The sequence below is a fragment of the Glycine soja genome, chromosome 15 (assembly GCF_004193775.1).
Source record: "Glycine soja cultivar W05 chromosome 15, ASM419377v2, whole genome shotgun sequence".
Lineage (NCBI taxonomy): Eukaryota > Viridiplantae > Streptophyta > Magnoliopsida > Fabales > Fabaceae > Glycine > Glycine soja.
Window position 1 is genome coordinate 50,773,379 of NC_041016.1, and position 27,390 is coordinate 50,800,768.

The 27,390-nt window shown below is 31.3% G+C and overlaps 3 protein-coding genes across 4 annotated transcripts; 2 read left to right on the top strand and 1 right to left on the bottom strand.

The window, feature by feature from the left end:
• Window positions 1-5,374: 5,374 nt before the first annotated feature.
• Window positions 5,375-8,070, top strand: LOC114388510 (protein FLX-like 1). The gene is made up of 4 exons (XM_028349028.1): window positions 5,375-6,271; window positions 6,625-6,788; window positions 6,929-7,011; window positions 7,692-8,070. The coding sequence occupies exons 1-4, from the start codon at window positions 5,637-5,639 to the stop codon at window positions 7,782-7,784; spliced, it is 975 nt and encodes a 324-aa protein (XP_028204829.1). The 5' UTR covers window positions 5,375-5,636; the 3' UTR covers window positions 7,785-8,070.
• A 7,473-nt stretch (window positions 8,071-15,543) lies between these two features.
• Window positions 15,544-16,080, top strand: LOC114386272 (polygalacturonase-like). The gene has a single exon (XM_028346235.1). It carries the CDS (start codon window positions 15,544-15,546, stop codon window positions 16,078-16,080), a length of 537 nt encoding a protein of 178 aa, XP_028202036.1.
• A 5,750-nt stretch (window positions 16,081-21,830) lies between these two features.
• On the bottom strand, window positions 21,831-27,125 carry LOC114387090 (DNA-directed RNA polymerases II, IV and V subunit 8B-like). 2 transcript variants are annotated; one of them, XM_028347214.1, is made up of 5 exons: window positions 27,058-27,125; window positions 24,384-24,514; window positions 23,521-23,654; window positions 22,584-22,696; window positions 21,831-22,168 (listed from the first exon to the last, which is right to left on the bottom strand). In XM_028347214.1, the coding sequence occupies exons 2-5, from the start codon at window positions 24,454-24,456 to the stop codon at window positions 22,051-22,053; spliced, it is 438 nt and encodes a 145-aa protein (XP_028203015.1). In that variant the 5' UTR covers window positions 24,457-24,514; window positions 27,058-27,125; the 3' UTR covers window positions 21,831-22,050. The 2 variants fall into 2 exon arrangements, with proteins under 2 accessions (XP_028203015.1, XP_028203014.1); XM_028347213.1 differs by lacking the exon at window positions 27,058-27,125 and adding an exon at window positions 24,877-25,029.
• Window positions 27,126-27,390: the final 265 nt, after the last annotated feature.

A 27,390-nucleotide genomic window follows, 5' to 3' on the forward strand; every position in this document is an offset into this window, starting at 1 on the left:
GTAGAATTCAAGTATTTAATCATTATTTTTCTTATCAATTCTCGTAGTTAATATGATCATATTTTAGTTCTATGCTTAGATGCATGTTAGTGGTGATCATCCTAGCTTTTAGGGATTTGGATTGTGTGGAAACAAGTTCAAATCCTATATTTGAATTGGAATTGCGCAAGGCTTTGATGCCAGGAATGGATCAATGACTTGCATTTGTAAAGATTCATAGATCTTATTTTGAGTTTCTAGGTTTGAGTCACCTAAGGAATTAGGGTTTGACTTGGAAATCAAGGATTAATTGCTAAAAAATTAGGATTAGTCATTCTAGTTTGGATCTTGGTTGCAATTAACTAGGATATTGATTATGAACAAGTTTCATATGAAGAAATTTATGGATTTAATATCATAAACATTTTGACCTAATTGATGTTAGTTTCACTCCAAAATTGGTGTTTGAAAATAAAAAACAGTTTAGTTTCACCATAGCAAATTGACATCTCACTATAACAAAACATTTTTTTTTCCAAAAATTGAAACACCACACATTTGTCGCAACGTGTTGACAACTTACTACAACGAATGAGTGTAAAAATTTGTTAATTCCCTTTAAGTTATACATAGTCTCTTTGGATATGATAACTCTTAATACTTTTTTTTTTTTACAAATTGGACTAGGTACACTTGCCTACTATGTCTTAAGCATGAAAAATACCAATCAAAGCATTTGTCAATAACTCTCCCATTCACTTGGTGTCATAAATCAACTTGGTAAATGAAAGCATGTTAGGCTTCCATCTATCATTGGAAGAAGTAAGAAAGTAATCTTTGGTTTTTTGAAGGATAAACTCTAGAGGAAAATCAATCATTGGTCAAGCAGAAACCTTTTTAAAGTTGGCAAGGAAGTTCTAGTAAAATATTGTGCTCAAGATATCCCTTCTTACTACATGAGTGTTTTTTTGTGCCAGCATCCCCTAAAGACCAATTATAGAAAATGATGAATAGCTTTTGTTGGGAAAAATACAGGAAATTCTATTCAAATAAGAAAGCTCAGATGATAGAAGGAGAGGAGAGATATCACATAAAATTGCTAAGTTTATTGTGAATAACAGAATTTACAATGAAGGGATTGAAAGCACTTTCTAGCTCTCTAAACCTATAATACAAAACTCTTTATAAAGAAGACAACAACTAATTGTCTAACTGAAAATGGTTACAACAGAAAAATAAAAAATAATTATAGTTACAACACAACCTATATTAATGAATCACCAGATTGAACGCTCCCTTCTGGGCGCTCCACCATATTATAGAAGATTGGATGACCAATATAGAAGATAAAAGTATTGGACCAGACAACCAATATTGTCATCCACCCTATCTCTATTGTCCATCTTCCAACAATCAATAACTTTTGGAGGGGTTTGAAACATGGAACTTCAAGAGAAATAAATTGGCTCAATTGAGATAAAATGTCTATGAAAAACAATTTAGATGAATAGAATTTCAAAATCTACATGGTTTCAACTTTGCAGTGCTAGGGAAGTTAGGTGGAAATTTACCACTCATAATGATACTACAATGACAAAAATCTTCAAAGGTAAATTTCTGTATTCATCTCCATCCATTTGAATTATTTTGTTGGAATTGATTTCTAAATATTGATTCTCTTTTACAAACTATAGTTTACATTATGCTGGAAAAAAAATATATTGCTTCCTTATTCTTTTTTAGTTTTCTTAAATTATCTACTATTTCTTAATTTCAATATTTGTGTGTATGTGATTGTGTAGCATAAAGTATGCAACAAAGCATTTGAAAGGTGATTCTGCCTCATGTTTGCCTTCAAGGTTGATTTAATCTATATAGAGCATGTTTGTCTTATGTGAGCACTAATGTGAAATAATTTGAGATTCACGGGTTAGGATTTTTGAGTTAGAGCTACTTGTGAGCATTTTTTCGTTTGATCTGCATGTGAACATTTAACACTTGACTTTTGTTTTCTATCATGCACACCATTGTACTTTGATGGTATGTTCTAACTTTTTCTCAACTTAGTATTTTTCATAAATGTTACTTGCAACCCATAACATATACATTTATTTGTGTTGTGAGTGAGCAAAGTTGACCTCATTTGTTCTCTCCTTCTACACATTGAAATGACTTCACTTTATTTCAAGTTTGTGTGTATGTGACTTGTTGTATTGTTTTTGTTTCTTATTTTCATACTTTAAAAAAATTATATAACGTGTTGGATAGTGAAGTGGGTGCGCCATTGTTTCTATCACTGCATCTTGTTAGTTTTCAACTAACTTTTATTTCTTCTTTTGTTTTATTTCTATTGTTAGGAACTCCATCAAAGCTTCCACTTGGGATTTTGTTACTTGACAAGAGGACCCTTAAGTACTAAGATTTCTTTTCCTAAATTTATTTCTTCATGTTAAGGTGAATGGATGTATAACATCTTCAACTTCTATTACAGTAAGGTGATGTCATGTATTTTGGTGAATTGGAAAGAAGGACACACATGGTGTGTATGCAAAGCCTCAAGAACAAGTTCTTCACATCATCAATCTACAACAAAATAAGCTCAAGAAAACATATCAATATCTGTGGGTCTAGATATCAATAAAGGTTATTAAACTATTATTTTTCACTGTTAATTTCTTAGTTATTTACTTCTTTCTTTCTATGTCCCCGAAACGTTATGAAAAATGGTCTTTTAAAATATTATATTATATTTTATATTTGGTGTGTTGGATATGGATTGTGTAAACTTATGATCAAGTTCAAACATAAGTTATAGAAGTTCTCAATCAACAATACCTTCTGATGACTTTTTATAATTTTTTGAAACTCTTAACTTTTATTTATTGTCATTTTAAGCGGTCAACACTAACTATTTGTATTCTCTTTGAGTTCTAACAACTCATTTTAAGCAATCCCTTTCAAACACTCTATGGTAACAAGTTAGTGTTTCAGGTGCGCGAGTTTGAACTAATCTGAGATTATTCGTCCATGGTGTTGCTATGTTGTAATTATTTATCACCCTCCTCTAATGGACATGATGTAATACAAATGTTGAATGATTCTTGAATCATAGGATCATTCGCTCATTATGTGATTTCAGTTTACCTAGGTGAGTATGTTTACTTTGCAACAAGGTATGTTTCAAACATTGACCTCATTATTTTGTTTAACCATGACAAAGCATATACGCTTCTTTCTTCTTTCATTTATGATCATTGATTTAATTGTGCATTTCTTGGATTTGGATTTTCCTCAAGGATGTTGGGTGCATATAATCTACATGCTCCAACTTCAAGGGGGAGATGTAGTGTTCTCGACTGGCATTAGGCCTGTAAGCCCATTAGGGTATGTAGTGTATGTGCCTTTCTCCATCGTTTTCTTATTCGCTATTTATGAGTGTGTTATATAGATTTAAGATGATTGACCCTTAATTTTAATGATAACAAAATAAAGTTTACAATTGCATCATTTAATATATCAATTAAATAGCATAGGCACAAAGCCGTCAAACTTGACTCTTATTGTAAGAGACAAAATGAATGCTGTGATTTGGGCTAGCATGTCGATGCCAAGGTAAGTGGACCGTGGACAACCAAGTAAAAAGGTTTGGTGTATGACTGAATTCATGTAGGATCATGTCCATAATAATAACCCTATGTCATGTCCAAAACAACAACCCTTGTGTAACTATGTTCTTTTGTGAATGTGAATTGAAAAAGTTGTAAAATTATGTTTAGTTAGGCTTTCTATCTTGAGTGCTCCAAACTCAGTTTGGAGAGTAAACTTAGTTTCATGACATGTTTGGTCATTTTCAAAAATACGTTTGCACATCAAAATTTTGTATAGTAACTCAATTTTGTGAAAACAAGACTTGGGTTGTTTTTGCAAAAATTTTAATCCAAACATGCGCTTAGTTGTATGAGTTAGAAACAATGTTATTGTAGGGTGAAGTCTAAAGAGATTTGTGAAATAATACTTATGTTGATTAGACCTACCAATGTGAGAATAATTGAAGAACTTGTAGAGGTTGAAAATACTACATAGGTGACAATATTGGTCTGAAGAGGTGGAAAATACTGACCTAAAGAGGCGATAATACCTAGTGTAAACTTGCAAACATGACAATATTGGATTTAGAAGCCACTTTGTAGAGCCTTGAGAAGAATATCTTGAAAGCTTGAGAAGAATTTAAGAATTATTCAATAAGTTCTTGAACTATTTAATTTTTTTAATTATATCCCTAACTATTTTTTTCTTCAATTGGATCCTTGAATTTGAATTGTTTTTTTAATTAGGTTTTGTGGTTAATTTTACGTAATGAGACTCAAACAGAAAGACCCAATTAGAAAACAATTTTTTTAATGATCCAACTGATTTATTTCTTCATAATTCTAGATAAAAAAATGTAAGCAATTTAGGAAATTATGAGTAATTTAGCTTTAAAAATATTATAATTATAATTAAAATTGACTTAAATATATTTTTCATGTAATATTCCCCCTTTTCAGATTACTACCTTTTTTTTTTTGCTACCTAATCTTTCTAGATTTTTGCATTTGGTAATTGTCGTTAGCTTGACTCTGTTAAATGGTGGCATGGCTAACGGAATGCCATACCATTTCTGCTTTTCCAAGTCATTAATGGGATAAAAAGACACAAGGCTAGAGTCAGCTTAGTCGACTCTAACAACACAACACATCATCTTCTTTTCCAATCTTCTCCTTCAACCTAAACACCATTCCATCAAACACCATAGCCACCAACAACCGCCATTTGTCCTTCGTGTCACCATTCACCCTTCCTCCACCATCACCACCCATCATTATATTCATGTCCAAAACCACCACCCATCACCAGATTTGAGCCAAACAACATGAAAACCACTACTTCGCCGCAAATCTTTGATCAGGCTTCGTTTTTGGTTTGCTGCCCATGAAATCTGAATTTTGCACAACAGCCTTTGCCACAAATATGGATTTGGGGCAAAATCGTGTAGGGGTTTCAATTTGGATATGATAGTTTGGTTTGGAGGTAGCTTGTTTTAAATTTGGATTAAGCTTCATCGATACAAATTAGAGTCGGCATTGTTTTGTTGGATTCGGGCAAGCCGACTCTAAAGGCGTGTTTTTCAAAATAATTAAAAAATAATAATGACATGAAAAAATAAAATATAATATGCTAGTAACATGATATTAATGATGTGACGTTCCGTATACCATGTCATCATTTAACAAATTTAACAACATATATCAAATATAAAAATCTGAAAATGTCATATATTAAAATAAAAAGTTAATAAGTAACAATATAAAAAAAAGCATATTACATATATATGATAACCATATTTAAGCTATTAAAATTTACAAATTACTACAAGGAAAGAAGCTCAATGTGAATTTGGGCCGAACACCCGTCTCTCTCCGGGACAGTTCTTCTGTGCAGAGTACACTACTCTTCTCCATCAACAACCACCACCAGATTCTCGTTTAGGTCATTCTTCTCTCTCCCTTCGCACTCAACAATGTCATTCTTCTCTCTTTCCATACCCTAAAACCGAAAAGTGTTCCACTTTTCTCCTCTCACACACATTCCCCCAATTCCCCCTTTCTTCCACCGTTATGTCGGGCCGGAACCGCGGACAACCCCTTCCTCCGCCGCACGCGGCGGGGCTGTCGCCGCCGCTCCACGATCAGCTATACGGCGCGCGGGCCCACCACCACCATCATCTAGTGGGCCCCGTCCCTCCCCATCCCCACCACCTTCTAGAAGACTTCCGCGACTCGCAGCTAGGGCTGGGCCCGCCGCGAGGTGGGCCCATCCCGCTGCATCCGGCGGCGATCATCGAGGAGCGCCTGGCCGCCCAGCACCAGGACATCCAGGGCCTGCTGGGCGACAACCAGCGCCTGGCCGCCACCCACGTGGCCCTCAAGCAGGAGCTCGAGGCCGCCCGGCACGAGCTCCAGCGCGTGGCGCACTTCCGCGACTCGCTCCGGGCCGACACCGAGGCCCGCATGCCCGAGCTCCACGACAAAGCGGCCCAGCTCGAGGCCGAGCTCTGCGGCGCCGAGGCCGCCCGCACCGAGCTCCTCCAGGTCCGAGCAGATGTCAAGGAGCTCACTGCCGTCCGCCAGGACCTGTCCGGACAGGTGCAGGCCATGACGCAGGACTTGGCCCGCATGACCACCGATGCCAAACGGGTTCCGGCGCTGAGGGCCGATGTGGAGGCCATGAAACAAGAGTTGCAGTGTGCAAGGTAGTGGTTGTGTCTCAATTTTGAGGCAATGTTGTGGATTGTGCTTAATTTTATGATCAAGGTTTTTAAGTTACACTCTAATGCATAGTTTGTGTTGAATGCTGAATCCAATGCATGCTTAAGTGTTTAAGGTTTTAAATTACACTATGATGTATAGTTGACCTTGGTTATGGTTAATTTTTGGATTATGTTGCTATAGACTGGGTTTGTGTGGAGAAACTTTATACAATTAATATTTTTATTGTTTTAGAGTATGGTCTGCATGGTGGATATGTTGAGGGTTTACTGTGATGCCGAGTTGTTGTTAATTTTGGTATTGTTATTGTTGTTTTTAATTACCTCTTGGCTTTTAGGGCTGCCATTGAGTATGAGAAGAAGGGATTTGCAGAAAACTATGAACATGGTCAAGTGATGGAGAAGAAATTGGTTGCGATGGCTCGGGAGATGGAGAAGCTTCGTGCGGAGATTGCCAATGCAGAGAAAAGAGCACGGGCTGCTGTAGCGGCTGGGAATCCAGGTATGCATTTTTATGCGTGATATGGTCTTGATGAGTTAGCAAATTGCAATTTGTGACATATAGTGGTATTTTTTCATGGAATTTAAGCCTACTATTGCTCTTACTTTGTTTGCTGTCCTTTGCTTTGATTTTATTTGTAGGTCAAGGGTATAATGCAAATTATGGCAATGCTGATGCTGGATATGCGGGAAATCCTTACCCTAGCATTTATGGCATGAATCCAGTAAGTATTGTCGCATCTCAAATGTGTCTTAACTCTTAAGTATAGTTGACCTTATAATATGCATTTGGTCTGGATCAAAACTGAGTGGACCAGAAGCTACAATAACACAAAGAGAAGTGTATTTTCCACTTTTTGTATTCTAACCCTGAGGGCTACCTTGAATTTAAGAGGATGGTGCTGTTAGGAGACAGGACAACAGAAGAGAAGGGAAAAATAGTTAGGGACAGGTAGAGTAGTTAGTTAGAAGAATTAATTAGATAAATAGGGGGAAGAAGGCATTCAGAGAATTAGCAGATTAAGATTTGAAAGAAAGTGGAAACCATTTGTGAACCATTGGTGGAAAAGTCTTTCTCCTTGTTCTGTTCAATTTCATTCAATCAGAAAAAAAAATTATTTTTTCTTTTCTTTATGTCCGTTTTGGGTTCCTAACACTGACTGCCACCTGCATATTGCTACATTTGGTCTCTCAGTTTGGTCAGTATGAAATTGTCAATTGGTTATTGTGGGTGACAAAATTGTATTGAATAGCTTGCAAATAGCTTGGTTTGTCTATTGCCCTAAATGTATTTGATTGTGTGTGGTGTAAATTATTGTCTACAGAGTATATGGTTATTTGATAATCTTTTATGACCTTTCAGTCAATTTGGATATTGTTCTTTGCTAATACTGGTAAATTTCAGGTACAGCCTGGAGTGGAGAATTTTCCTCATTATGGACCTGGGCCTGCTGCTTGGGGTGCATATGACATGCAACGAGCTCAAGGACACCGATAAATTCCTGTTAAGCAATCTTATTACTGGTACCTTGGGTTGCAACTTTCTAGATGATTGATTCAGGGTTTTAAGAGTTATCTACTCATGAACGTCATGGAATTTGTCTATTAGATGGTCCTTGAAGTTGTACTTAAATTAAAAAGCTCATATGTTGGTTGATGGTGCAGTAGATGATGTTTATCTATGGTGTCAAATAAAGGACCTTTTGTTATATTATCTTTTTATTGCGGTGTGGCTCTCATGCTAATCTTGCTCTTTAATTCATGTCTTCAGCTTGAGTTTTCCTTTATTCCTATCTGCCATGGTTGATTGAAGGTTGCTCATTGTCAAAATTATGCAACTATAGTTGGATTTTATGTAAATATTAGCTTCTTGTTATCCATCACCACCTCCTAGGACAAGGAAAAGAAAAGTTGTTTTTGATGTTCAAGGTATACAATCTCTGTTGAAGCTGTTGTTAAAAAAGCTGAAAATAGTTGGATTTTATTTAATTTTCTTGATGACCATCACTAGCCCAGAAGAAAACAAGGAAAAGATTAAATGTTCTTCTATTCCTCCTTATCTGTGTAATAGGCTTTCTAGGAAGCACTGTGAAGTTGCTCAAGGTATAAAATCTTTGTTGGACCTCTTGTCAGTAAAGAAATTGAAAAATACCTTCACATTCAAAAGAAATTCTATCTTGTACATGTTTATTCTTTATGGCTATACGATATGAATTGGAGTCTTAGAAATGCTTCTTTGACACTTGCTTTAGCTTTTTGAGAAGGGTTTGTTGAGATTTTCTGTTTCTTTCATTTTTGTCCTGTATTTATGTCCCCTTCCCCTGACTCAAATACCTAATAAAAATAAGTCAATTCAAATTCAGAGAGCATTAAGCTGTCCCTCTACCATAAATAGGATGATCTGTGTTTCCCTATTACAGTGTCATTCTTATGGCTTTTTCATGCATTACAATCCATATCTTTGGTTACAGGATTTCTTTAAATTATTCTAAATTCATAGTGCCTCCAAGCAAACATGCTAGCCCTTCCATATCATTCATTCACAATTAGAGTGTAAAGAGAAAAAATAACTTTATTCAAGGAATGAGGGTTTCTTATGTTTATATCTGAAAAGCAAATTTGACTTCACTATATCAAAATAATAATTTATAAGAGAGCTCTATGCATTGGATTACATACTAGTTTCCTATTGTCTCTGATCTCCAGTGGGGATACTGAGCAGAGTACCGTGTCTCCATTTTTATTATACATTTTGTTAAGAATTCCAGTTATATAATTGCATTGTGATCTGAGAAGATTATGAGAGACTAGCTTGATAGAGGTCCGATTATTTGCAGCACTCTATCTTGGACACATATTTCTTGGAATCTTTATTTTCTAGAAACTTGCTTGATAGCGATACTTTTGAACTTGAGTCCCACATGATGCTTCTTTAATTGGCTATTTTTGCACATAAGAGAGTTTGGACTTTTATCCTTTTTGTTTTCTTGTAAATCTTCCAGTGTTATCTTCTGTTCTTCGAACTTAAACAAATTCCTTGTTGAGAAACTTTAGAAATCTAAAATGCCCTCCAAGGAAAGGTCCCTTATTTGGACAGTGATACATAATAAGATTAAATCTAATGGTATCTTGTAGATTAGACATTAAAAACTCTATCTCCTAATCTGTGATGTGATATTCTGATTCAGAAATTACTGCCCATTTTATTTCTACATTGCCCAAGCATCAACCGTAGACCTAAAGTCTTTATCCCCTATATGTTTTGAAGATTCATAGGGAGCAACAGTGTTATCAAATAGTGATTATAGCGGCGCTATATCGGTATGGCGTCGCGATATTTTTACAAAATACCATAAAATAGCGGAGGTGTTGCAGGTTTCATATGGTGGCCGCCAGAGCCATAGCAGACATTGTGGCATGGCAGGTATGGCGGAAATAACACTTTTTTTTTTAAATGAAAAAGAGAAAGGGACTGAAGCCCATCCTGGTCCAACGGAAAATAAAGGGTTTTAAACCCTATAGAGAACCATGTTCTCTCATTCAGTCATTTTCACTTTCACAAAACCTTTCTTGCTCTCAGACGGTGCTGCTGCTTGATGACCTCCGACAGCAACTTCAACACTGGCGGCAACTTCGATGGTGGCGACAACTTCATCGGCGACCTTCTCCGGCTCCAATAACTTCCATCACCAGTGTGTTGCAGCTGCTCTGTTTTTTTTTTTTTTTTTTGCTTTATATGAGTGTATTCAGGTTTATGCAAAATTTAAAATATAATAAAAGAAAAATATTTAAAATTATAATTGATGTATGTATAATTAGTCATGTTGAATATTAAATATTAAAAGAAAAAATAATTAAGGTTGTAAAAAGATATGCGTAATTATTCTAAAAGAATTTAAATTTAAAAGAAAAGAAATTAAATATGATGTTTGTCATTCTTTAGGGGAGAGTACAATGAGAATATTCATGTATTTGGGAATAGATTAATTTTAAGAAATAATCACTTATGTTTCAAAAGCTTTATTTGAAAGTTGATAAAAAAAAAAACATTTCTCTAAAATAAGCTAAGCAAAATGTGCACTAATTTACTCTCAAAAGGATACTCTAATTTTATTAGATAAGCAGGTATTTGAAAGTAACTAATTTGAGTGTTAGCAGCTGAGATTTAGAAAGAGAAAATTTTAACATAAAAAGGAAATTTGACAGTAATTAATTTGAACATATAAACCACTGATATTTGGGGAGAAAGAAGAAATTTTAACATGCAAATAAGTTGAGTTTTTATGAAATATGAAGAAAGATGTTTTGTGATGGCAAAATCATTGTCTGAAGTAGAAGTTTGTCCCCCATTTAAGAATGAGGACTCTATTTTATTATGTTGGTTAGACTATTGGTTCTGTATAAAAGTTCATTAAATTAAAGAGAAAGAACGTAAAAAGAATTTGGAGGACAAGGGATCATCCACAGCAGAAGAGTGGGGGGGAAAACAACATGGAAAAAGAGAAAACACAGTGAAGCAAAGCTTCCCAATCTTGTCATTCCCAATGCATACCCATATCTGTTAAGGAAATCTTCTTAAGATGACTTTGTGCTTTACACTAATTAGCAGATTTGTTAAGGAATTCCACCAAAGATGATCATTGAGAGCCAATGAAACTTCCATAAAATAGTTTACTATGTTTAATTTATTTAGAAAATCAATTTTAGAATGTTTTCTTTCCTATTATTTTGTTTCCTTCTTTTTATTACTTTACAATCTAATAAAATGATTGTGATAATGTAAAGCCTCCCTCTCCCCAAAAATATGAAAGAACTCTTATTTGGTATCACAATCAGATCATCAAGGATTGTAACAAGGTTTAGGGATTTGGCTTCTCTGAAGTGAGAAGGTGCATTTTAGAGGATAAAGTGCAATTACAATTGTTGATTAAAACATCAATGGTTGAAAATTGTGATAAAATCAAATACATATTTAAGAAAATCTTTTTTTTAACTCATATTTGACAAAATCTAAAATTAATTATAATATCAATCATTGATTTTCTAATTAAAGTCTTTATTACACTTTATCTTCTAAAATGCACGATCCTCACTTTAGAGGAGCCAAATCAAAGGTTTACATACGCTTCAACTCTGTCTGTTGGAAGAGCAAGGGTGTACAAGCTTACTTACAAAAAAGGTAAGTTCACAAGCTGGCACCTACCTTATTTTAGAGTATGAGTGTATGCTTAGTAATCAAGTCTCATTTATTAGTCTACATGTTTGATCTACAAGGAATATGTCTTCCAAGAGTTACCCTGCAAAGCCTTGTTTGGCTACAGGTGGTGTTTTGTTTAAATGGTTTTTCAGAGGATTGTAAATGATTTGAATTTAGTGCTTATGAAGTTTGTTTAGTTAAACAAACAAATTCAAGCTAATAGTTAGACTTGATAGTTTAAATAAGTTAAGCCCAAGCTTTATATTTTGTGGATAGTTTGCATATATATATATATATATATATATATATATATATATATATATTAATTATAATTCTGTTTATTATGATCTTACACACAATACATAATATCAGTTTTTAAGAGTCATTTTAAATGAATGATTTTAAATACACCCACCCACCCACTCACCTATCTAATGCCAATTTTCTAGAGTCATTTTAATAGGATGATTACAAATGTTATTAATTTTAAATGTTACAAAGTGAAAAAAAAAAACATTTTTCTACTTATTGAGTATATTTTAAATTTTAATGTAGTATAATGGTGATTTTCAAGTGGGAGACAAATATGGTTAGGGCTCAACCAGTTCTTTGTATCGTGAATTATGCAAAGTGATTTTGGTTGACTTAAAAAAAATTGGAACTCTTATCCATTTTACTTCAGATTTGGACGTGAATCATATTTCCTGTATTGAGAATGTCCCATGCCACGCATGAAATGTAAGGGATTTTGTCCCGTTCCTACATGTGAAGCGAAACGATATGCCTCTAATTTCTCTGGGTAATAATAGAATACTTTGCACAATTTGATATAGATGACTTATGCTATGTTTGGTTTTCTGTTTGGGGTGTTCTAAAATTAGTTTTGTGATATGTTTGGTTGTTCTTAAAAATACGTTTGCACATTTAAAGTTTGCCTAGAAACTCCATTTTGTAGAACCAAGACTTGGGTAGCTTTAGCTTGAGTTTAACCTAAAAGTTTGTAAGCTTAAAATAAGTAAATGAGAACAAACATAAAGTAGACACACATTATCTTAATTGAATAGAAACTATTTTTCTTCAATTTAAATTTTTAAATCCAGTTTAATAATTTTTCTGTCAAGTAAAAAATATTAAATAATATTATATTTTAATTTCGTATTTTCTATATATTGATTTACAGCTAAAAGAAAATATGTATTACACACACATTGCGTAGAAAAAATTATATATCTATATAAATTATTACATTAATATCTATACTCAAATAATTATATTTAACAAACACAATAAATACTAGTATTATTTAGTGTTTACATATCATAAATAATAGTTAAAATATTTTTTAAACAATAATAAAGTTAATAAAAATTATTATGTATACTTTAATGTTAATAGGATTTTAATATACATAAATTTAAACAGAAATAAATTTATTTAAGAAGTGTAAGCATAAATTACATTTATTAAATAAAAAAATATATAATTAAATTTACTGATACTACATTAATAATATTAAATGCATTTTATGAATATAATAATAATATTAAATATATGTATACTAAGCATTAATTTTTTTATAATTAGTTTTTATTTAAACATAGCATTTGACTTTTTCTATTTTAGAATATTTTTTATAGACTAATTTTTACACACGCACAATTTCTTATGAATGCATATTGACTCCATTCAAAAATTTAAGAAATCAATTAATTAATTGAATGTCAAAATCTCTTAGAATTATGATTTTCTTTATTTTATCTAATAAAGCATTAAATATCAGATAAAACCTGAAAAAAATGATTCAGTATTAATTAAGACAAATAATTTTGACAAAGACTTTTACAAACATATATTTTGTAAATATATATGTTTGCGCGCACGTGTAAAGGAATTATACTGTTATCACGTGAAAAGGAAGACAGCTTACAAAGAGAGAAAATGAAGAAAGGCTATATAGAAGAACATAAAATGTATGGAAAATATTTGTTCATGTTATGCTTATGGCCATTTATTGCAGAAGCACACATTAAGCTTTTCAACGTGGCAGAGTACGGTGCAATTACAGATGGCAAGGAAGATAACAGTGTTGTAAGCATGTTCATTTCCTTTGTCCACATCCCCCCTTCACTTTTCTTTTACAATTTGATTTTGAATAATGTTATTTCTACCTACATTTTTTTACAATTTTAAATTTCACTCTTCGAGTATGTTTGATAAATATTTTTAGTTAATTTTTAACCTTTAGTTGAAAAGTTTATTTAACTATGTTAGTAGTGTTTGATAAACAGTTTTTTTTAAGTTAGTAGTGTTTGATAAACAGTTTTTTTTAATAACATGTAACATTTTTGAGATATTATTTCAAGTAGGATTTTAGTTTCTAACTTCTTATCTTTTACCCTTTTAGATAATATAGGATTTTATTACCATACAAATAAATACAATAAAGCATCCTACTTAAGTTTATGTGTTTTTATTTTATTTTAAACATGGTTGAGACTAGGAGTATTTTAAGATATAATATAAAATTAATAGTAGAATGCACAATATGAAAAAAAATATAATAATTGAAACTAAAACTTATAATTAAAATGATTGATCTTTAAATAAACAATTATAAGAGTTTAAAATTAATTAAAAAGTAAAATTGTAATTACCCACAAATATATTTTATCCATAAAATAAAATTATTTTTTTAATAAAAATATCATATAGACATGTATATTTCCATCATTTTAAGTTTATCAGCTACTTCAACAAATGAATTTACAAAACATTTATAAAGTGATTTCAGTCAACAACTTTTAGGCTTTAGCGGCCAACTAACTTTACAATTTTTCAATTTTTTTTCCAAACATAGCCTATAAGAAAAGAGATAGATAAGAGAGAAAAGTGAAGATAAAATAAGTGATGTATTAACGATGATAAAAAAAAGGGATATCAAAAAGTGTTGTGAGAAATTATTGCGAGAATAACATTATTCTTTAATTTTATCGAGCTAACTAATGCATGTGTTACTCATTTATGGAAGGCATTTTTGAAAGCGTAGAGTGATGCATGCAACTGGAATGGATCGGCAACGGTTTTGATACCAGAAGGAACCTACATGCTCAAAAGTGTTATATTTAAGGGTCCATGCAATGGTTCAGTAACCTTCCAAATTAAAGGTGTTCTGAAGGCTCCAATAGACCCATCTTTGCTCACTGATAAAAATGGATAAATTTCAGATATATTGACCAATTGAATGTGAATGGAGGTGGCAGGCACACTGGATGGTCAAGGATCTGCCACTCGCCAAAAATGCAAAAACAATGCGAATTGTGAAATTCTTTTTACGGTATATTCCTTGTGTTTCCCTTTTTTTTCTTGATCAACCAATTTATTAATGGCTTACACAGCCTTACAGGGATTATATATATAGGTTCCTTTATCCACATCATTATTGTGTTAGAATTTTGTGTTGGTCCTTGTCTAATTCTTGGATTAAACTTCTTATTAGCATCAATCAATTATAAAATTAAAATTTGTGGTATATCAATTAATGTATATTAATTATTTGTATCATGTTGAATGACGTTGTATGATTTATGTAGTCGACCTTATTTATTGGGATAAGATTTTGTTATTGTTGTTGATATTAACTATTTGAACTTATCACTTAGTGTTTAAAGGAGATGTCTATTTTTTTTGGTCTGGTAATTATAAAACTGTCTTCTCATTAGTCAATTTCATGTGGAACAAGATTGAGTAAAAAAACCTAACCGCTAGACAAAGAGGAGCTCTTCCTCGTTATGTTGTTTGCGATTCCTTAATATTGATTTCATTTCCTCTACAAGTATACCCTTACTAACTTGTGTTATCAACATGTCATAACTTTGCATCATTATTCTATTAAAATCCACCATTTCATGTTTTCATTAATCAAGTTTAATTTTGATCCATTTCAATGAATTTCATATTTTGATCCATTAGTTCTCAAGCTGTTCTGCCATAATATTCCTAGCTTCACATGCATGTTGTAACTTCCACTAACATCTTGTGTGGTTCCATATTATGTCAGACTATGGATTTTGACTTCATCACCAACGGACATGTCCAAAACTTGCATTCCATTGATAGCAAAGGAGGCCATTTCATAGTGTTTGGATGTGAGAACATGACCTTCACAGACCTAACCCTAAAATCCCCCGAGAACAATCACAACACAGATGGAATCAAAATATCCCAAACAAATGGGATAAACATCACAGGTGTGAAAATTGGCACTGGCGATGACTGTGTTGCTATGATTTCTGGCACTAAGAATGTTCGGATTTCAAATGTCGTTTGTGGCCCTGGTCATGGAATTAGTGTTGGAAGCCTTGGGAAGAATGATGGAGAAACTGATGTGGAAGATATTGTTGTCAAGAATTGCACATTTGTTGGTACTAGCAATGGTCTTAGAATTAAAACATGGGCTGCTCCATTGAAGAAAAATTTGAAGGCTTCAAAGTTCGTCTATGAAGACATTGTCATGAATAATGTGCAAAATCCCGTTGTCATTGATCAACAATATTGTCCACTACATCAATGTGACCTTAAGGTTTGTGCTTCTAGCTAGTTAACATTTTTTACATTGTGATATTAATAATAAGTAATAACTCCTTTTGTCTTACACCTATTTTATTATTTGTAATTAAAATATAAGCATTTTAATTTTTTTTTATCGGTAGAAATTTTGTTTTCTTCTTCTTGCATTCAGACAGTTCCCCCATTAATTAGTGAAAGACATTTTACATATTAAAACAATGGGAGCATATCTAGTGAGAGAGTCATTTTTATGAGTGAGAAGAGTATAACCATACAACCATATATAGATGGTCAAATTTTGACTTCTTAAAAAAACTATCATGACTTAATGTTTTAATCTTAACTAAGATAAGATCTTATTGTTAATATTATTTTTCTCACTCTCACATAAAGAGTCTCTCACTAGACATGCACCCTTAAAACAATAACCTGTACATTGATAGTTGCCATAACATAAAACCATAGTAGCACAATGATTGTACCTAGCCAGCTATGCTGAACACAACAAAGTTTGATTTTGGAACAACATCATCATTATGGGAATGTTATTATATATATAGTTGAAGCTGAATAAAATATTTGGTGTTTGGAAACTCACACGTGCAAATCAGCAACGTGGCATGCAGAAATATTCGAGGAAGCAGCAAATCTGATATTGCAGTCATTTTTAACTGCAGTAAAGATAAGCCTTGTCAAAACATAACTATGGACAACATTAATTTGTGGGGTTATAGTGACAATGGCAAGGGAAGACTGCTACTAAGGAATTATTGCTTTGAAGTCAATGGTGCTTCTTATGGAAAACAAAGTCCCCCATCTTGCACCCCTCATCGTGCAACACCTCTTTCAGCCTAGCATTATGGAGCAAAAACAAGAACTTACTAGTTTTTTGTATCTTGAATGCGGAAAGTGAAATGGAATGGCTCCCTTTATTTTTGTTGTAAATATGAATATAATGCTATATAAATACATTTAATATATAACAAATTTTGGATGGTGTTGGTATATGGATCTTTGCATAAAGTTTCTTTAAGATATATTAACAAATTAATCAGAACTGCTTTTTGTTACGAAGGGAGATTTGTACAAACCATAAGAATTATGGAATCAATAGGGGTAAAGATTTTAAAAGAAAAAGTCAGTGATCGTTTTGTGTTTGACGGAAAACAAAGAGAATGGCACGATCACGCATGACCCTTTCCTGTATCCCCATGATATGATAAACGTTCTTTGGAGTCGAGATTTAACCCCAATTATGCAAGCAGATCCAAAAAAAACCCTCCAATTGTGCAAGAGAAGCAAATAGAACACACTTTTGACTGGGCCAAACATAACCAATTTCTATATCCGAAAAATATATTTGGACACCTCAAATGCTATCCAAGAGAGAAAAAAAAAAAAAAGAATATGATGGGTAACATGATATATAGGAATTAAGAAAAGAAAAATAAAGAGTAATAAAAAAGTATTTATAAGTTGTGTTAAAATAATAGAATGTACAAGTATCATTGTTCTTTTTTAGATCGGTTAATGAGAATATTCCTTGATTAAAAAAAAACATTTACCAATAGTGATTTTTTTTTTTTTGCTTATATATGTCTGTTTCTAAATTTTCCGCACAGCTAAAAATACCTATTAATGCACAAAATAAAATTAAGTTTCATTCATTTTAATTTGTTTCCTATTTGATTAGCGTGATAGAATTCTAAAATGTATGAGAAAAGAATGCCTCTTGTATAAACTTCGTGATTAACTAACTTATTGAGCTAGTATATATATAACTAATAATTGATTAATTAATTTGTCTATAACCAATTAGAAATTTCAAAACAAAATTATCGGATATGACCAGCTGTGGGATTTGAAACCACGTCATTTAGGAACAGAGCCTAAATATAACGCCTTAGACCACTCGGCCAAACTGTCGTCATATAATTTGTCTAATCAGTTAATCTATCAATAATAAATTGCTAATTGAATGAATTTTTCGCACATTCCTTTTTGTTTTTTGGTTAATTTTTTCCCATATTCTGAAACAAACGAAAAACTTTATTATAATAATAGAAAAAGGTTTGCATACTGTGTAACGAAAAAAAGAAGAAATGGTTTACATTACATATAATATAACACATTTAATGCATTAATCTGATGATAAAGGGTTGGAAGTTGCCAACGTGAAACCGGTGGTGTTGGGGTTGCACTGAGTCTCACGTACGTTCCCATCTGAGTAATACTTTCTCTGCCTCCCTTTCTCCTTTTTCTGAAACAATTCAAAACTCCCTTGTTCCCCATGCTCCTGGCTGAATGTGTTATCATTGTCGTTGTCGTTATCATTATTATCATCATTATCATTATTATGTTAATTTTTCCAGGTTCTTATCATCGTTCATGTTGGTAGGATGAATCAAAGGAAGTCCAAAAGAAAGATGATTAAATGGCTCAAGAATTTTATAGGATGCAATTAAACATGTGTTTTTTTATAAATTATATATATTTTTATTAAAATAATATGATGTTGGCACTTAGATAATTATTATGATTGAGTTATTATCTGTTTAGGATTTCTACGGATAAAAACAAATATATTGTTTGATATCACTTAGGACTATTGATATAAGTGTAATAATCTTTATTTATTATAATGAATGAAAAATATCAATAGATATCTTTTATCTTTTCTCGGCTTTAATGGCAGTTTTCTCTAGTTTTACAGTAACCTAGTTGTGTTGTAGCTCTCTATCACATGTTCATTGGCTAAGGCACATGAGGGTGTCACTAATATTAATGGTGGTGGTGACCCTGCATTGTTTCCATGAGGGTGTTTTTATAAATGGAAAAAGAGGAGAGAAAGGGTGGAGTTTGAACAAGTAGGAGGCTGCAAATGGCACAGAATAGAAGGAATTGGGAGTGTGAAGACCTTTCTCCTTTAAATACTGAACATGGAGGGGAATGAGTTAACCTATGAGGATAATCATCATTCACCATATCTTTGTCCTATAACCAAATTTGTCCCCAGTAACCCCCCCAAGGGATTTGAAGGTACATTGCTAAAATATTTTTTAAGATTTTATTTAAGCAAATCAATGTCTCTTTAAATGTTAATTCTTATTGTATAAATTATTGAAATAGAATTTTAATTATAAATAATATATAAATATTTTAAAAATTATAATTACTTTTTATTCTTTTTAATGTTAATTATATATTGAATATTAATAGTCTTAATTATCTTTCGTTAACAATGTATATGTCTGAAACTAGTGAAAGAAGGAAGACAAACGAAAAAGTGGCAAAAGAAAAGTAAGTAATTCATTTTTTATTTTGTCATTTGGAGTCCTCTAAAAGTGAAAGCTTTTAGAAATATACTTATTTGTTCTTTTTAATGTTAATTAGTCACTAAACATTGGACTAACTTGCTTTAGTGCTCTATTTGAATTGCGTGAAAGAGGAAAGACAGATGATTTAGTATGAAGTAATAGAAAGGAAGACAGATAATTAAATAAAAGTGACATAGAGACAGATCATTCTCATTTTAATTTTTTAATATAATATTATTTATTTTTTTCACTTAAATTTCTTATAATATTAATAATCAACAATAAAATTTATAAATGAATTAATGATAATATAAGATTAATTTTATAAAACTATTACTTTGTTTCATTTATTCTTTTATCTGTATAAAATAATTTATGATGATAATTATTTTGGGACAAAAGAAATATGTTTCTTTCATTATTTGGAGTCTTTTAATTTAAAAGTAAAAAAATAATAATATGAGACCAATTAATATTTATAGTCCTTAGGGTTTTGACATAAATGAGAGGGAAATGGTTTATATAGTTAAATATTTTAAATAGTATAATTTATCGTTTTTAATATTAATTAGACATTAAACATTGTCTTATCTTTCTCTAATGCTTTAATTAAAACACGCCAAAAAGAAAAGACAAACAAGGACCGACAAATAAAAGTAAATTATATGTTCATCCATTGTCTAGGCTCTTCTAAACAATAAAGTGAAAGATGAAGGAAAAATGTGAAATCTACTAATATTAATTAGACACTGTACATTGTCTTACATTTTTTCTAATGCTTTGTTCGAAAAGCATGAAAAAGGGAGGACAGACCCAAAAAAATAAAGTTATCTGCTTTATCAGTTGAGTCTTCTTTTTCTGGTGTAATCATTTGGAGTCTTCCAAAATTGAAAGAACAAAAAAAGAAAAGATGAGACCACTTTTGGACGAAAATAAGAGGGAAAAGTGGTGTATACAATGAAAAGAATAAAATATTCTTGTTTTTACATTTTTTAATTAAAAATATTTAAGTCTTTTTATATTGATATCTTTCTTTACTTTTACTTCTACATAACCAAATAAGAGAAACGAAATTGTTTAGCTTTCTTTCTTATTAAGGAATTAAAAAAATTATTTCACGTTTTATACATTTTGTTTCCTTTCCCTAAATGTAAAGTGAAAGCTCAATCAAACAAAAAAGAAAAATAAAAAAATTGATATACTTGATAACTCACTAACAAAAAAAGTCATTTAAATAAAATTAAATATAATTTTATATATTATAGTGTACGTAGAAAATAAGAACGAAATAAAGCATTTTAAAACCAGACAAAATTTTAATATAATTTATATTATTTAAATAAATGAAGAAAATAAAAAAAATAATTAATACTCGTTCTTATTTGATTAGAAAAAAAATGAGGTGACAAAATATAATTATGTGGCAAACAGAGAGCACGTGACATAAATGTCCAACTCTGAATAAAATGTAACTAATTCAAATTAAATTTTATTTTCACTTAAAAATAACATAATTTTTTTCCTTTTAATATTAAATTATACATTAAACATTGGTTTACCTTTTCTTAAGGCTCTGTTTAAAATGCGTTAAAGAGAAAAGACAGATAAGTTTGAAAAGTGGAAAAGAGGGAAGACAGATAAACTGGCCTCACTTCCAAATATACCCTAGAATTTTAGAAGTAATATTACTCTTTAAAAAACAAATCAGAAAGGGTAGATGATGATGGGGAAGGCCAATGCTTATTACAAACCTTTAAGCCTCACCTATTCACTAAGAGGTAACAGAATCCAAAATCCAGAAAATGATGTGAGAATGGAAAGTGAAAATAGTGCAAATGTGCCCAATAGTGTGTTTGGGCAGTGCATGGAAAAGGGAGAGGAGGTGTAAGGGCTGAGGATATTTTTGACTATTTAGACTTTTTGGGAGGTGTAGGATTGATATTGGGAGGTATAGGATACAAATGCCACCTAGACATCCAGTGTCTTACAAGCCCAAACACAATAGGCCCATGGTTCTTCCCATGATGATTTTTTAATTTTATGAATTTTTTATTTCTGTTTTTTAAAATTGACTTTCTCCTGTTCATTTTATCTCTTAGTCACTAATGTTTTGTTTGATTTAGAGGACAAAAATAGTACCGATAAAAATAGAAGAAACATTTTAAGTTAAAGAATAAAAGATGTGAGATCCATATGACTATAAAATGGTACCTATAACCTATATAACTATTATAATAGCAACACCCACTTTATGTCTCCATATTTTTTTTATACTATTTTACCTCTCAAATGATATTAAAAACCATCCCACTAATTACAAATAAAATCTTATTTCAAAGAATAAAAATGTGGACAAGCACTCTGTGTTCACGCTAGTAGATAAAGGAAATGTCAATTAGGGAAAAGTAAAATATGCATAATTATATATATAATGAAATTCAATCTCTATACTCTAGCAAAAATATTTCAGTTTAATAAATAAAAGTGGACATTAAAATAATTTTCAACTGCAAAATCTTTCAGTAAGTACATGCCTAAATTATTTATCCAATATACAAAAAAAGACTAACTTTAGATAAACATTCAAAACACAAAAGTCATTCTTCTGAAAAATCAATTTATTTTATACGGATTACTTATAACTTAATGCTAGCATGTTTTTCTTTTCAGGCCCATCACCAACATCAACTTTCAACCTTCCTGACTAGTAAAAACAACTTCTGATCGACTGCAAACTTAACACAATGGGAAGCATGCCCTTTCAGCATCAACTGAAGCCCACCAAACGATGCATATACCTCCCTAGAGCAAGAAAAAGAACTCGGTAACTTGAGCAATCTCGAACACAAAATATGAAATTAAAAAGTAGAATTGTGAAAAAATCTCGCTGACATCAATATACAAGAATATATTTACTTCCATATAAAAAAAAATTGCACAAATATTTTCCTGTCACTATGGATCCTTCATTGTGCACCATTTTGTGTTGTAAAGATAAGATTCCATTAAGCAAAAAGTAGACTATAATCTACTCAAGCTCCATGAAATAAGCAAAGAAACATAGCACTTGCAAAATATACAGATAAACTACTTGTTTGATGATTCAATTTGTCATGTAAAGCACGGTTTGATTAAACATCCTTGATTCCTAAGGTGATATTTCTGAAGAGAAAAAATGGAGTAAAACACCAACATAACATGGTAAATGTTTACATACACTTCAAGCTGAGGTTTCGAACATTCCTTCTCTTCAAGCTGGGGTTTCGTAATGTTATATAACCTCCCATGCATGATGTATTCAAACTTGTCTTGAATTGACACCGAGCCATCCTGGAGAGAAATCAATTCACTATAAAGGCAATATCCACTACTTTTGTGACAAATATAAATCATTCAAACTACTTCAACAGTATCAATATTGTAGATAACACAAAAGAATTTATCCTACCTGCTACATACTCATATAGTAACATAATATTGTGGTTACAGACTATTACTCGGAACAACCTACTAAATTTCTCTTTATTTCTTGTCACACCAAGAAATCCTTAATCATCTATAATTTGTTTAATCCTATACAGGCATTAGAACTACTTGTTCCAGTTTCAAAATAAATGTATTTACAGGCAGATCATCATCTGAGAGGGTAATATTCTGAGAGACCACACTGGTTTTATTAATGTTCCAAAGAGAGCTTACTGAATTTTATTATATATGACTGTTCAATAGTCATTTTGTGGACCTTTCTCCACATAGTCAATAGAACTAATTGTTCCAGTTTCAAAATAAATGCATCGTGCCTTGTCATTCTGAATTTACCCTAACCAGTCCATGCTAAATATAGGCAAGCTATGTTAGGACAAGAACCATCCAATTTTCAAGTCCAATGTATCCACAATAAAAAATGAGAAACTGTTTAGTTAGTTAGCACCATTATTAGAAAGCACCTCTACATAATATATGTGAGCAAGTAACAGCAAGCACGTTTTTTTTTTTTGTTGAGTTCACAAAATGATCAAGCAAACAATAAAGCCTAGATTAGAGTTGGATAATGTAATTGGTATAAACAACTTGTTAAGTAAAGAAGAGAACTATGTAGATATTGTCTATAACTGCAATAAAGAATGGAAGAACCATAAATGAATTAAGTTTACCTTAGTATTCAGAACAAGTGAAGGAGACAAAGCCATCAAGAATCTTTCTTTTTCCCCCATCGGATAAATCTCGGTATTTACATCTAGAAGCAGGTACATGTCACACTTCTCACTCCGTGCCACAATCCGAGAAACTACAAGATAGCCATGAAACTAACTTTCACTTCATTAATTCAGAAATCGTAAACAGGAGGAAAGCACACAGACGAATACAGAGCAATGCAAAGCTATATCACTAGATTTTATCGAGCATGTCAAAATTCCACAAATTTAATACTCATCTAAAGCGAAACTGAAGAGTAAAATTACTGCAAATTGTATATACCTTTAGTCCTTTACTAAAACTAAATTCAATTGAGTTGCAGAAGTCTATCACAACCTGCCATATCCACAAATAGTGAATGTTTTCGTAATCAAATACACCATTTTCCCCCTATGTTCATAATTTATTTATGTCAGAAGTGCACTTTACACTTGGAGCCACAGCAAAACTTCATTTTTCCTCAATCAAACGACTTCAGCTCAATATCTGCTTTAATTTACTCATACATTAAAACTCCTCAACGAATAGAACTCAGCATTTTATTTATCTATCTACAAACCCATTATGATTTCAAATAAAAGTAATAAAATCCTAGTCAAAACTACTGCAGCGCTAATAATCAATGGTTTATATTGAGGCAACCTTCAAGTAAAAAATCACAAGGTGCTGCTTCACCCCAGTATTAAAATCAAATTATTAACTCATTAAGACAGTTTTGCATATCCAAAGCATTCATACTTTAATGCAGTCAATTCGTAAAAAAACGAGAGAGAGAGAGAGAAATTAAGAATACAAGAAATAAGAGGTGTGCGCCACATACCCTTGTCATACTTTTTACCATCAGGGTCTACCTTCTCGACCTTGAAAATGTCATTAAAAAGAAGTTCGCTCATCGTTCAAGGTCAATTAGGTACAGTTGATCAAACTCCAGATCAGAGCAACAGCCTAACACTGAGAATGATAAAATAAACACTAGAATTTAGAGGCAGCACATTATATACCATTTATATGAGCATAAAAAAAGGTCACAATTTACAGAATATTTAAATGTGTGAGCATTAAGGAGGGCACAAATACAATGGCACTACTGTGGTATCCACACGCAATGCATAATCATCCAATGAAAACAGCAACACATATCAACAGTTACAACATTCCACATATATAATCTCGCAATCTTGCATATATTTAAAAATCACAATGATTCGTTTGGCCTTCAATCCAAGCCCTTTTGCTAAAAAAACTCAAGCTTTGAAAAAACGCGAGAATCAATGATATTGGGATAAAGCAAAAGAGTGTTAGGAGAAACGTACATCGACTCGTTGAACTGTTCAAAAGTTTTGATCGAGAGAGAAAAAACACAAAGAGAGAGAGAGAGAGAGAGAGAGAGAGAGAGGGAATGAGAGACTTCGAGACAGAATCAAAATAGAGAGTGAGGATAGGGTTCAGAAGCAACGATGAGAGAATTTTCAGAATTCCTTCTATTTACTTAAATTTATTACCATTTTAAATTTATTTATTTACTTAAAATTGAAGGTGTGAATTATTATTATTATTATACTTTAGAAAATAAACCCTCCTTAGTACCAAAAAATAAAATAAAATATAAATATTTATTAATTAAAAATCTAATTTATTCAAATCTAAAACATTGTTATTCAAATTTAAATATGAGATAATATTATATTAAATTAGTTACATTATATTATTTTTTACAATAAATTTATAAAATGATATATTGTAAGTTAAAAAGTAATTAATTAAATCTATAAGTATTTCTTTTTTGTTTTAATTTATTTTCTCTCATGTTAATTTTTTTTTAAAAAAGGTAGATTTCTACTATAATGAATTTACTATAAAAAAATGAATATCAATGCTAAATAAGTATGAATAGAATAATCATATTTTTTAATCGAAATAATGTCATCTGCACTTCAATTTCAGTAGTTATCAACTATCAGGTGTCATTGTTATGCTTGTTATTGAGGTTGCATTATATGTTATACACCAAAATCACCTCTACCTGCCTTGAGATATATAAGCTAGAGAAAATAAATTTATATTGAAATTATTTTAGAAAAATAAAAAGTTCTAAAATTATAAATTTGTAATAGAACATATATATTTTTGTCAAGTAATTCAAATTTTAAGGTGACTGAAGGTACTGCAGAATTGTATCACAGGTATGATTTAATTCAAAACGATGGGTAGTAGAGCAAAGTTAGCCACTAGCCTCATTCAAAACAAAGTAAAAGTTTCTATATATACTAATACTTCTACATAAATAATGTCCTGAACTTAAAACTTTCAATGCAGGGACGAAGACAGAAATATATTAGGGGTCAAATTATATAAATATTAATTTATAAAAATATTTATAAATATACTTTTTTAAATGTATTTCTTTCTTCAAAAATAAATAAATAATTAGTTTTAAAATATATAATTAAAATATATTTATATAGAAGAAAATAAAATATTGTGTTAAAAAAACCCTATGTTACAATATATGCTATCAAGATTTGTCTTACAATACCTAATTTGTTTTACCGAAGTTTACAAAATAACATTCTGAATTGTGCACTTATGTATTTTTTAAAACATATACAATAAACAACATATTTCGAAAAAAAAATTAAACAGTTTTCTATAAATCCAATATTACAACACATGCTATTAAAAGTTTGTTTTTCAATATCCAATTGTTTTTCCAAAGTTTGCAAAACATGACTAGATTGGACCCTTAACTAGGATAAGTAAGATAGAGAATGAGTTATTGCAAACTTTTTAGTACCTAAGTTCAATTAATAATAATAATAAAAAGACTGTGTATTGAAGAAGATCATGTTAGTGTGTCACAAATAATGACAATGAAAACCAAAGTAATAAGAAATATATATATATTTGTTACTATATCTTAAAATTTAAGTTGTTAGTCTCTTAATGTTCATAAGTTTATGCCATTGACAAAGACTAGTAAATAAATTTTAATTTTAAAATCAATTATAATAAAATCACAAGATAATAAAATAGTATTTGTCTAAAAGAAGAGATAATGTCATTATCCATACAATAATACTATTTAAAGATAAATAATTGTTTCATAAAAAAATACGTAAATAGCTTTACGTCTACCATTAAATCCTCAAATACAATAATGATCTTAATTTTAAATATCATATGTACTATAAAATTTAAACTCGGGACCATGACCCCCAATTCAATCTTTGATGATGGTACCCTCCAAATTAATTAAAATTAAAATTCAGTATAAAACTTTTAGCACAAACACCGCACCCCCACAGTACATCATCCAAAGCGATTCAAAATCCAAAACAAACACAGAAATACGCAACAGTCATTATAATACACAATAGAGCAAGTTCAGCAATTCAGTGCGAGTAAAAATGGATTGCGAAGAGTGGCATACACCTAGGGGAGAAAAACAATGTGAAAGAAACACAGAAAGGAGCGATGGAGAATGAGAAACGAACCCGTGGTTATGGTTGAAGTGAACGTTGGTAGAGAATGAGGAGGCAGAGTGTCTGGCTGTATAAGCCACGAAAGAGAAAAGAATTGGGAATTGTCCTTGCTCCATTCCAATTGTTTTTGTCCCTACCAACAGGTTTATTCCTTTTTTATCTCAATAATGTTTCTCATCAAATTATAATTTGGTTGAATGTACAATGGAATCACGAGTTCCTTCCATATTTTTTTATTATCCCATACATAACTAAATTACGATTAGGTTAATTTTTTTTTTGCACCCCCTTAACACATGATTTTGATGTTATTTTTTCACAATATAACATAATTATTATTTTGTC

Coding starts and splice junctions, on each gene's coding strand:
- LOC114387090 (XM_028347214.1), bottom strand. CDS start 24,456: ATGAGCGAACTTCTTTTTAATGACATTTTCAAGGTCGAGAAGGTAGAC. Junction 22,697..23,520: donor CACTTGTTCTGAATACTAAG/GTAAACTTAATT, acceptor ATTTCTCTCCAG/GATGGCTCGGTGTCAATTCA. Junction 22,169..22,583: donor TCGAAACCTCAGCTTGAAGT/GTATGTAAACAT, acceptor TTCTTGCTCTAG/GGAGGTATATGCATCGTTTG.
- LOC114386272 (XM_028346235.1), top strand. CDS start 15,544: ATGGATTTTGACTTCATCACCAACGGACATGTCCAAAACTTGCATTCC.
- LOC114388510 (XM_028349028.1), top strand. CDS start 5,637: ATGTCGGGCCGGAACCGCGGACAACCCCTTCCTCCGCCGCACGCGGCG. Junction 6,789..6,928: donor TGTAGCGGCTGGGAATCCAG/GTATGCATTTTT, acceptor TTTTATTTGTAG/GTCAAGGGTATAATGCAAAT. Junction 7,012..7,691: donor GCATTTATGGCATGAATCCA/GTAAGTATTGTC, acceptor GGTAAATTTCAG/GTACAGCCTGGAGTGGAGAA.